This window comes from Dermacentor variabilis, chromosome 1, assembly GCF_050947875.1.
Source record: "Dermacentor variabilis isolate Ectoservices chromosome 1, ASM5094787v1, whole genome shotgun sequence".
NCBI lineage: Eukaryota > Metazoa > Arthropoda > Arachnida > Ixodida > Ixodidae > Dermacentor > Dermacentor variabilis.
In genome coordinates, this window is record NC_134568.1 from 103,477,759 (window position 1) to 103,490,506 (window position 12,748).

Sequence of the window (12,748 nt, forward strand, 5' to 3'; positions counted from 1 at the left end):
TGCTGGAATCTATGTGAAACGAAGCTTTCGTGAAGCCGTTAATTAAATGCTATAAAACTATTATGAAATAGGGTTTTACGGTGCCATTTTAGGCGGGATACAGCGAGGTACAGAGGACCGGCGCTTGTCCTGTGATCTCGCTGCGTCCCGTCTAAAAATGTGCCCTAAAACCACGTTTCATAATACTCGTAACCAACTAGCCCACCTAAGCGTCTTGAATGCTATAAAACTAAATGCGATGCGTACAACTGTATTTATTTTCATCCTATGGAACGTCTAATCTCATGCATTGTTTACGTACCGCACAGGTCACAACCTTAATGACGCGCAGTACTTATGTCTGTGCACTGCACCATTCACAACGTATGCTAAAATGAAAACAGTTCATGCGGAGATACCCAGGAATTTTGGACAGTGAACCTGCGGCCATGTATACTTCACCGCATTGCACTAGCTTAACTTGATGAGCAACATTTAAGAGAAATTATATTCCAAAAGGCCGCCAGAATTTCAACAACATTCAGTTAGCAACGTCGAGAGGTTATACGTCCTTCTAATGCATGTTCACAGCACTCATTCGAAACTTTCCCTGCTACGTTACGACTAATTGCCGCAAATAGACGTGTTAATAAAAGGACATACCCTCTCGACGTTGCTAACTGAAAGTTGTTGAAATTCGGACGGCCTTTTGGAATATCAGTTTTTTTTTTTTTTTTAAATTCTGCCCATTGAGTAACGCTAGTGCACTGCGGTGAAGTTCAAGAGACAGCCGAAGGGGCAATGTCCAAAATTCCTGGGCATGTGCACAGTGTGAGACGTCTACGCAGCGACGTCGTGAGGACGAAGGCGATGTCACTTGTGTGTTGATGGAATAATGATGGACGACACGTATGCAGTGATAATTGCGACACATAGCTAAATACATTTACGGCTTCTACCCCTGTAGTGTCACACTGGTGACACTACACCTGACCCATTCGAGGGAATGGTTCAGGCCCACCTACCTGACCCATTCGGGGGGATTGGCCAAGAGTAGGCACACACCAAGTTGCATGTACCGAATGTCTAAATAAAAGGAAATCAAATAAATCAAAGAACGCGTTGAATATGAGCCGACGTTATATGTTCGGGATTTATTTAGGAATCTGTTTTTATTGCGCTGAGCACAGGTGTGCTTACTGACACTACTTTGTCGGTCAGGATACAGGAATTATGTACATGCAGAAATTGCTGGTACTTGCGTTCGGCGCACATGTAACCTTCGTATATTATCCACAAGTATATCTGCGGAAATACCGCCCGACCTAGTATGCAGACAGCAGCAGGAGCCACGCCAGACCCAAGAGGGTATAGGCAAATAAAGTTTCGTTTTAAATAGCGCGGCTTTTGCTTTTCTTTCTGCACTAATTTTGCGCCATTGGCTTCAATTAACTTCCTTTAACTGGACAGTAGTTTATGTTTGTCTCGTACACCGTAGTATACATCGCAATCCACAACGATTCATCCGTACGTAGTACGACGCATCGGCACGGCGCCTCTCGAGCACTTCTTGACGCAGCACATAGTGGCACGTCAGAGATGGGACATGGTGCGCGAATGTACGAAACTTTATAAAAAAATGGATTTACTATTCGATTCGGTTTTCGAATTTGAACAGTCACTATTCGTAAATACGAATATCTTTTTTTCGGATAGCTTTCGAATATTTCAAAACCTCAAGTGTGCCTTAACCGGGCGCAGCAATTATCACTTCGGGGGTTTCGGACTGGTGTAGACCTTACACGTACCATCCTTTACCTGGGATTGGACATCGGCAAAAGCCGACCGAGGCACGTGGCCCGAGGGCTCGGCTTCAGTGGCTACGCCGGATGATCGACACCTGATTTGGTTGTCCTGGAACACGGGCGATCGGAGTTAAATATTTAAGAAAGGCTGAACTGAAGCCAGATATGTACCCGAAAACTACACCAGTTAGGTGACGGACGATAAATTTACAGAGGCATTGCTGCAGTTCTTGCACGAAGCAGAGTTACGAGCTTATATTTGATTCTCTTTTATCCCGCATATCTTTTGTGTAAAGGACTTCCGAAAAAACAAAAAAAAATCAAGCATAAAATTGGAGCAATATATGGGCATAGAACATAAGAACTTACGCAGTGGGGAAGACTACTCCGCTTATGGAGCCAGGCTTAGCCGGGTATACAGTGATCATTAGCTCTGCGAACAATTCTGCTTATTTCTTTTCATTGCTCCGTTTGTGCTTTTAATAAGCATTGCTTCATAACGGGCAATGTAAGGACAGGAGCGGCTAGCGTTATGAATACAAGTATGAGAACATCGTTTAATATTAATTGTGAAAACGGCTGTTCTTTATTAGAAAATTATTCAATATTCAAATCGATTCGCTTCCGGCACTATTCTGTTTGTATTCGATTTGATCTCAAACATTACTATTCGCATACTTCTAAGCGTTTTGATTGCTCGCTTGTTTGCCCATTAGATAGTTTATTTCTTTATCTTTTTTTTGGGGGGGGGGGCACAAAACATTGATTCGTCCTGAAAAAACACACAAACAGATACACCATTATCAAATTCAACAAATATGCGAGACACCATAAAAATGAGAAAATAAGTAATAAACAAAGCCTCTTCGCTCTCTTTACCTCTTTGCAGCCGAGCGCAAAGTGTTGCACGATGAGAAAGAAGTGTTTACGCGCTTCCCAGTACAGTTGACGATCGTTCACAGAAGGCAACGAAAAAGAAGTCATTTTTCAGCAGCAGCAACAATTTCATTCGGACAACAAGACCTCTCTGATTCACTGCTCTCGCCGGCGATCGCCCGCGATCATTGTTATATAAGGCGTCGCTGTCGCCAACCGCGCCATTAGATGACGTGTGCTGGGCGAGCGTCGGATTATGAAGAGGAGAATAAATAAGGTTAAGACTTTAACGAGAGGCACCGCGTTTGTACTTAGGTCTTCCAAAATACGTTGCCAATGCTGTATTATACCTGGAAGCGAGAATCCCACCTCTCTTAGGCCGATTTCGTCTTCTGGCCGTCTAGACTTTCCATTAAGCCACTTTCCATCAATTATTTTTTTTTCCTGTTCGTTGGCCCATGTTCCATATACCACAGGTTATATTCGTGCAAACATTACTTGAGCCACTGAATGTACAAATTCGCGATGTACTTCCCAGTAATACGCATCCGAATTCCCCGGAAATTACGTTTGATAACATTTTCCCAAACCACGCGAAACTACTACCTTACGGAATCTTAAGCGGCTTGTTACAAGACCATCTAAACACACTGACAACAAACACTGTCGTTGCGACAGACTCATCACATTGCGTGGAAAGGGCTACAGCATTGGATTATTTTGCCCTGTGCTCGACTGCATGGTCTTTTACAGCGAAGCTGTATGTGGCTAGCCGATGCCTCCGTCCGTGCGTCTTTCGGTCGCTTGTATGCCGAAAACTCTTCCGGCGCGACTCCATGCGTACGCGGAAAAAAAAAGAAAGAGAGGCACGCGATTAGCTAACACCACTTAAGTAACGCGAGGCCTGTTTACTCCAATCCATGACCTCACGCTACCTGGCCCAAAATTTCCATTGACAAGTCTGGCGTGATGAAAGTGGTGACGTCAAAATCCCTGTTGCCTACTCGGGAGCATCCCCATTCGATTCTATGACAGTCGAGCCAGGTAACGTGACGTTATAGATCGGAGTGAAAATGCCTTGCGCTATCTATAGGTGGTGTTGGATTAGCTGCGCCAGTAGCGACTTCGTTGCTATCCGTCGCAGCCGAGCACGCGCGCAGCAGTTTCTCTCCAGTTCCGAAAGGGGTAGGCCACGCGTCATACGTACTACTTAGGAGCAGGCAGCTTTCGATCAGCAACGCCGCGAACAGAACCGGGAACGAGCTCGTCTACGCCGTCCCGATGCTGCAGCCCGCGCACAAGAACAGGCTCGTGCAGCCGAGCGCAAGCAGCAACTGCTTACTGGCAGCCTACCAAGCCGTCGTTTAATGAACCGTCGGGATTAACCCAGTGATAAACACCGGGGCCGCACGTTTCAGCTTCGCTAGTTAACCATCTGTACGGAGTGTTTGTGTGTTTTTTTTTTTCATTAAGTGGGCCCGATTTTTGTGCCTGTTTTCCTAGCTGAGTTTATGGCAATAATTCTAGCTTCACGTAATTTAGACCATTCAACTAGAAAGTTCCTATTCTTATTGACTCACTATCTATATGTTCTTCCCTTACCGCGTCTAGTGCTTCGCCCATGCTAATACTCTCTCACTTGCTAGTTCCTATTCATCTGAAATGTGTTTGTTTGATTTAGGTACCCGGTCAGAAAGGTTTGCTTTTAAATAAAACTGCCTATTCACTGGCAAAGACGTTCCTTTTATGCCCAGTCCTTCCTGGCCTATATATATACAACTGACAGCACACATCCCGGCGGCTAGATTTTGGAAACGTTCGATTATGAAATCCTTATTAGACTCAGTCCTGACTGCTTCTCCAAATTATAAGCGCCTGGTATTTCCGTGGCGTAGCGAATACTGAAACACAAGGATGCTTGAGGTCTCCCGCACAAAATTACGTTGCCGCATTTCCTCCCTGAACTTCTACTTTCACAGGTCGGGTTTGATGCGCTACCCTCTTTGTTCTTTCTTTAATGACGAAGAAACAATTCATCACTTCCTCGTATCTTGTCGCCGCTTTACTACGACAAGAAAAATAATATTGAAACTAGCTCTTCGGAGACTTAGCCTGGACTTAACGGAACCTGTTATTCTTTCGTTTTGAGCCTCCACTCTGTGATTCAGTCACAGGGATGTTTACTCGGCTGTCCAAAAACTTATGGGATCCAACCGAATGCCGTGTTAAAATTGTATCTTTTCTTTCTTGGTGTACTTTTAAATGATTGATTATTCATTCGATCTGATGTCACTGATTATATTTTAACAGATAATTTCACCTTCTGCGGCACTAAGTCCATAGAAATTCTGAAATTATTCTTCATTATAAATTGGAATAATCCACCCATTTCTTGGCCAATCCCTCATAATAGATAGGAGACACACGCTCGATCGGAAACAAGAACAGCGACTATGGCGATTATGACAAAAGCTATGGAAGGCCTAACATCAAGCCTGTCGCTCAAGAGCTGACACTCCAAATGGTATACAGCTTTTCAATTCTCTTGCGAGCTCCACTGTTTGTTCGCACATTCCTGTTCACCATATTACATCGAACGCTGAGCGGCTGATAATTATTTGCCTGTTATTGTAGAAAACTCCGAAAATACAAGGCCATCAACTTCAGCTCAGCAGAGCGACAATGGATGCTTCTCTGAATCAGCGTCAGGAAACAACCAAAATGTAGAAATGGATCATCGGACGCTTAAACACACAAGATAACCGAATGGTAATTCTCCGAACTCCCTCCCGCAGTAAAAAACAATGTTTGTTAAATATAGTCTTTCGAAGACTTATGCTAACGCTAATTTTTCCTGCTCTGTCCCTCAATCAAAAACCGAGAAGTATCTTAAAGATAGTCTTTCGAAGACATATTCTTTAAAACAGAGTATTATTGAGCAAGCGGTCTCTACTGTAGGCATTAATTCATCATAGCTTCTTAACTATATTACAGTGGAACTTCCGTTCCATTATTTCCGCTGCTACAGATTGTTCACAGTTTTCTCCTGGCATTCAGGAAGCCTGGCTCTCAAGTGGCTAATATTTTCACATTGGAAATTATCATTTATTTCGATTGGACCGCCCATCGAGAGATGGAGGACTTGATTCTTCATATCAACTAAAATATGCCACAAACCAAGAATGTACAATTGGTATACATCTGTGGGGTGCGAGATATTAGCAATAGATGAAACTATTCCTGGATGTTTCCCATTTTCCTTAGGTGATGCACACTTTCCCGCTGGTGTTCAGGACATTCGCTACCTTGATACTGTTGTGAAATCTTGTAAGAAAGGAAGTGTGCTTGCCGGGGACTATCCATTCACATCATGTGCCTTGGGTTTTCAGTCATGTAGAAAACAATATTCGGATTGGGCAATTAATCGTTTTTTTGTTGTTGTTGTTTAAACACGAAAGCAGTTACGTTTAGTCAGTCTTTCTAAATCAGCATTATATGTAACATTTGCCACTTCGAGGATTTCCGTCACTTCTTGGTCTACTGTCGACTCCGCTTCAAACAGTGACCATATCTACCTATTATGTTTGATATTGTATGCCCTCTTATTTCTACAGAGTCTCTAGCGCGTACTTTTGTCAGTTACAAGAAATTCCAGAGTGTCTTGAAAACGGTCCTCAACTCTCAAACAACCATGCCGAATGACATCAAAGCCATGAGTATTTGCTCTGTTTTAAAAAAGTACCGTTAAAGAATCTCAGTTTAATGTTAAGATGGCTAAAAGTACTTCCTCTCCTTGGTGGAATTCGGAGGGCACGCGGGAGTATAGGCGACGAAAAGTCGCTTGGAAAAAGCTGCTTTACAAGCAGTGTCCGAATAGCTTGAAGGATTATAAGTTCGCAGCTGCTACATTCAAGATAAGAGTATCGAATGGCAAGGAGGAGTATAAGGAGAAACATCGTGACTTTCTCTCTAACCCCAGTAACAAAAAAGCACAGTTCAGATTCCTTCGTTATAAAAAGTTCATTCCGACACCAGCGAATATGACGTCTGTAATTATTTCGCTCCGCCAGACAGCTGGTTCTTTAGAATTCATCGGAAAGGGCTTAGAACAACTCTTAACATCAGTTTTGCCAAATGGGCCCTTAAGGTCTCCCGTCGCGGATGACCTTGTGGAAGTTCGTCTCTGAGATTTCCAGTATCATTAGATCTTTGCCTGCCTTAGCCCAGGGTCCCGATGGCATTTCCAATACGATGCTAAAAATGTTTGTAATCTGCTACACACGTTGACTTATTCTCTAAGAAATGTTTGGATTCCTCCAGAATGGAGGACAGTCAAAATAATTTCGCTATTTAAAAAAAACAGTGAGCTGACTACAATTTTGACAATATTAGATCTATTTCTATTACATCAAATATGGTAAAACCTATTGAAAGAATTTTATATAACCGCATGATGGGATCATATATCTAAGGGTGCCTTGCTGAGGCCAAGTCAAATAAGCTTCCGGCCTGGTCTAACCATTTGGTGTGCGTATGTAGACTTGGAAAGCCGTTTCCAACGTGCTAGGCATAGGGAATAATTTGCATTAAAGCGTCGAGTACTTACTATTGCTGGACAGATTGCAGTCCTATAATACTCCTATATATATATATATATATATATATATATATATATATATATATATATATATATATATATATATATATATATATATATATATATATATATATATATATATATATATATATGTGTGTGTGTGTGTGTGTGTGTGTGTGTGTGTGTGTGTGTGTGTGTGTGTGTGTGTGTGTGTGTGTGTGTGTGTGTGTGTGTGTGTGTGTGTGTGTGTGTTTACCCTACAGTTTCGGTTGGTGGACCGACCTTCTTCCCTTGAAAAAGGTCTTGCGTCGCCCCGTTCTGCGTAATTAATATATCATGGAACCTGCACATCTCATAAATATCTCTAACACAGAGAGACCTCTTAATGAAGTAGCGCATCATATCGAATGACTCCTTTAATTTTCTTAAATTGGGCTGGTCCATTGTTGGGCATGTGGGTGAGCGCAGCTTCGATTCTGCTGAATCAAACCATAAATCACTATAGATAAAACCTGGAAGTATAATATCTGCTCACAGGTATCTCCGAAGCGCACAGACTTCGAAGCACAACGCCGCACTGTACGTGACACCATTGGATACGTTTCCAGGGCCAGATGCTCGATTCGACCACATACATGTGGACATCGTTGGGCCATGGTCATCTTGCCAAGGCCAAACATTTGTGCTGACTTGTGTTGACCGTTTCACGCGTTGGATGAAGGCTATTTCGATTTCTGACATTACAGCCGAAACTGTTGCCCGTACTTTCGTCAGCCACTGGCTATGCCGCTTCGTCGTGACATCCTCCATCACAACGGATAGAGGAAGCCAATTTGAGCCCGCATTATTCGCCAGTCTGACAAAGCTCATAGGAATTTCGCGCATCAGGACTACAGCCTACCATCCGACGAGTAATGGAATGATTGAGAGATTCCACCGGTCATTAAAATCAGCACTCATGGCAAGTGAACATCACTCTTGGGTGGAAGCATTGCCCATCGTGCTCTTGGGCATACGCACAGCATTCAAGGCAGACATCGGCTGCAGCGCTACGGAATTAGTTTACAGCACGACGCTACGTCCGCCCGGTGAGTTCTTCGCGTCGGGCCAACACCTAGCCCACATTCCTGCCGGCGACTAGGCATCTCGCCTCCGTGACATCACGAAAGAGCTCCTACCTACACCTCCGTGACAGCCACAGAAAGGAGAACACATGTGAGCAGCGAACTCGAATCCTGCAGTCACGTATTAAATTTCTGCGAAACGATGCAGTACGACGACCGCTACAAGCACCATACGATGGGCTATTCAAGGTTTTCCGCCATGGTCGGAAGACGCTTACCATTGAAATACGTGGCCGCCGGGAAACGGTATCATTGTACCGAGTAAAACCGGCATACATGGAAACCGAACAGTCCGTGACAGCTAGCTCCGCCCTTCGCCTGCAACCCGCAGACAAGCGCCTGATACCAATCCAGCGGATTCCAAGACGATAGAGACTGTACTCCCTCATGCGACTGACAGCTACCGCACACGCAGTGGCAGACGGGAAACCAGCGTCTCGAGAAGGCGCCAGCAGAAAGAAAATAATATAGAGTTGTCATCGATGTACCGGGACGCAAGATTGTCTCTTCGTTCCGCGCATATTCCTACAAAGCTTAGCTTCACACAGATTCCAAAATGCGCGTTGCATCCTTATAATTTTGTCGTTTTAGAATAAAATTTTCGCTTCAAAATCGTCAATTCGCGCCTGTTGTACAGCGTACACGAATAGCCGAATTTCACGTCATGACAGCTCGCAATAAGTTATTGGGAGCTGCAGCCGACGTACATAGTCACATGTCAACGAGAAAGAGACAATCACTTTTGTACATAGTCATACACTTCATAATACAACATCGATTTTCGAAATACTCATTGCCAGGCGACGCAATAATTTGTAGACCTGCAAGTTTCGAACCAATTGAGAGTTTTGTGTTCAGAGATATTGAACTCATGGGCATTTTTCGCAAATAGCGCAAGTAAGGAGCCTTTATCTACATTACCTGACGCAATATCACAACTGCTTTGCCGTAGCTATACGATCGGTCGCCCACATTGCGCACATGGCCGGGTGCTTCGTTTGCAAATTGCGTCCTGAATTCCGTCCCTTTTGACACCATGGCGTTCCCCAGCTTCTCTCACTGTCGGCACCGGTTATTTTCTTTTATCCGCAGTACGGGAAGAAGAGCTACGTCGTCAAGGCCATTTGCTTCTCTCCAGATTCTGCCAAGTTGGCCGTTGCCCAAACTGACAGCATCATCTACGTTTACAAAATTGGAGAAGATTGGTGAGAAGTATATACCCTTAAATGTCAAAAAATTTTGACAACCTGCCTTGCCGCCGTGTTTTCTGACTGTGTTCTGTGAACTTGCCCATCCAGGGTGTATGTGACAGGGTTCAAGGTGGGAGATTTTATTTATTCAAATAACCCACAGGCTCCGTTACATGGGGGCATTGTGTGAGTGGGACAATATACATTGAAATCGCAAAAGCATAAGAGCAAATACAACGATTGAAGAAAAACGTTATACAATTGTTGGCGACAAACACCAGACATTATACTCTTAAAATCAAGGAAAGCAGTTATACAAAATTTAGGTTTTGGAATGCGGCTGTATAAAAACGGAACACAGCTTGGCTCAGAACTAAACAAGAGCATGTATTACAACATACATGCTCTTGTATGTATTACATGTATATTACATGTATGAAACTGCTGTTTCATACATGTAATACAACATTAGAAAACGTTTTGTTTTGGTAACAGAACATAAAAACAAAGATACTAGGTAAGTATGGCGGTTATCCTGTCTCTAAATGCGTTAGTACCTCTGGTGCTTGTGACGTCATCAGAAAGGCCATTCCAATTGCTTGTGGCATGCGGGACAGCGGACATGTTAAATGCTTTAGTATGACCAAAAATGCGCCAAAAGCTACTGCGATTATGAAAACGATGTGAAATACGGCATGGCGGAGACAAGGACAGCGTGTTTCTATGAGGACTGAACACCATTCTATGAAATAAACGACGCAGTGCAACCGTTCGCAACAAGTCCGATATATAATGATTTAAGGCAGGACGAGTTCTTATATAAAGGGAGAGACCAGTTTCTAGACTGCGTTCACTTCTGAACATCCCATTGCCATATTTTACTGGCTAAACTCTATTGTCACGAACTGTGACAGGATTTTCAAGAAAACAAAATTGGCTCTCTCGAATGCAGCGATGTCGAAAGAGGAGTTGACTGCGAACTTGCGTATCTCCCTTGCCCGAAGTTTTGTTCCTTCTCGGGTGAAGGTGTGACTAGTTTTGCACGACTGACCAATGCCAAACCCGACTGACAAGCCAAATTGACAAGGTGATGCAACGCTGAAAGGTGCTCACCAGTATTAGGAAACCGTTAGTCTCAAGGCTATATCACATCAGCATGGTGACTTACCTACCTCTACGTGGTGTTTATCTGTCGCACTGTTTACGAAAAACAAAGCGCCGTAATAGGAGTTGATAGCCGTTAGGTCGAAAAGTGCAACTTCAGACTCACTTTAACCACATCAATCTACGGAGCATGCGTGTAAATACATGTGCTTAAGAAAGAAATGTATCCAGAGCACCAAGTTCTTTAACTAGAGCACTCAGCGACAGCCAGTGTACGTTGAGTAGCATTACGCTGGACGACGTAACTGCCCCTCCACAGTTAACGCACGTACATGTACTAGCTCGTAATCCTCGTACGTAGTTTTACTTATCTAATCGCCAGTGTGCTCTTTTCACTCCGACAGAACACAACTTGCGAATAAGCAGTTCCATTCAAGCCCACCAGTCCCCCCGAAAATTCTCGCCTGCTGCACTGTGTGCACCAGAAGCCAAATTCGTATTTAGCTTTTATTTTATTTTATTTTAGTAACATTTTCTGGGCCGAAAGCATTATTCAGGCATTCTTACATTTGGTTAAATATTTCATTATACAACATTAGGTAGTCGAATTATGTGTCAATGCTGTATACAAAAATAATTTATTTAGTACGCAACGTTAACTAGAGCGGAACGAAAGAACTGATGGTTGGTGATGACAAATGTGGATCCGGAAAGATGGCTTCAGTCGAACCATGTTCTGGAGATAAAAGATTCACCGCAAGACTTGGTTAGACGTTGCATAACTTCCACCTTTTCTATATGGCCAATACTTGTCGAGACGTAAGAAGGTGGTGTGGTAAGACTGCTTTAGAGAGAGGGAATGTGGTGAAAATTTTGTGAAATAGGCACACACGAAAATATTTTCAGCATGAAGCAAGAAATTAAAGCTGCAGTGATGTTTTCATGGTGCTTAGGATTACGTGACGGTTGTAGTTTTGAAGAATTAAGTGAACGGAATTAAGTTGGACAAGTTCCAGAGCCTTAATTAATTTGTCCACGATAAGGTTCCATACCGCATCGGCGTATTCGAGTTTTCTGCATGTTAGTGAGTTTCATACAAGTAGTTTTGACGAGACATGTGCGGAATAAAACTTATGGCGGATGTATGCTAACGAACGTGTATGTTACTAGTTATGTTAGTGATGTAGTGGAACCAAGTTAGAGATGAGGAGATATGTACACCCAGGTATCGGTTGCTGACGGACTGTATAGCGGTATTGTTGAGTAGTTAAATGACAGGCGAAGAGCAAACTTGTGAGATACATAAAACCCTACATTTAGAAGGACTTAGTTCCATTTGCCAGGTCACGCACTACGATATGCTCGGCCTGTAATTTTGGGCTGAATAAAAGTCTTACACTACTACTAGTAACGTCAGTTGCATTTTGTAGGCCATGATTCCTCTTGATGGACACGCAAAACTCGAAAGCAAAGTTTTCGACGAACAAGAGTGACAATTGCAGCCGCAATATTATGTGGAGAAACCAGATAGTGGATTCTGAAACACGCTCTCTGAATAACTGATTATTATAATTTGCGAAGTTTAACTGAGCTTGACGTCTTTATGGACTTCGTTCCTCGGGATATTGGAGGGTTACGGCCTGCTAGAAATATAAAAATGCGCTTTGAAATTGAATATATAACATACGTTCCAAAACAAATTTCGCCTGATCGTATATTTCGTTCATCTCTTTTATCTTTACTCAAACCAGCTTTATCCGTTTACAAATATTAATATTAGCTAGTAAGATTAATATATTACTGATTCAAGCCATGAAAATAACCTTGGTGGGTTCTTTTACAAGGCAGGACACCCTAATGTGATTCGTGAAAGTACCTGCGTAAATCGTGTCAAAGTCCTTCTCTCGCAGGGGCGAGAAGAAAGTCATATGCAACAAGTTCATCCAGCAGAGTGCCGTCACCTGCATGACTTGGCCTCACCACGGTCCCATCGTATTCGGACTCGCCGAAGGAAAAGTGAGCACGCAAGACTTTTCACTATTGCGCTGCGCGGAGTGTTACGCCATCTGGGGA

General features: G+C 43.2%; 1 protein-coding gene across 1 annotated transcript in view; it reads left to right on the forward strand.

The window, feature by feature from the left end:
- Oseg2 (intraflagellar transport protein Oseg2) overlaps positions 1-12,748 on the forward strand; it is an 85,799-nt gene that overhangs the window by 5,390 nt on the left and 67,661 nt on the right. The window contains exons 3-4 of the mRNA XM_075691871.1: positions 9,474-9,586; positions 12,586-12,691. Of these exons, the coding sequence (XP_075547986.1) occupies positions 9,474-9,586; positions 12,586-12,691 (219 nt within the window). The remainder of the gene's footprint in view (positions 1-9,473; positions 9,587-12,585; positions 12,692-12,748) is intronic.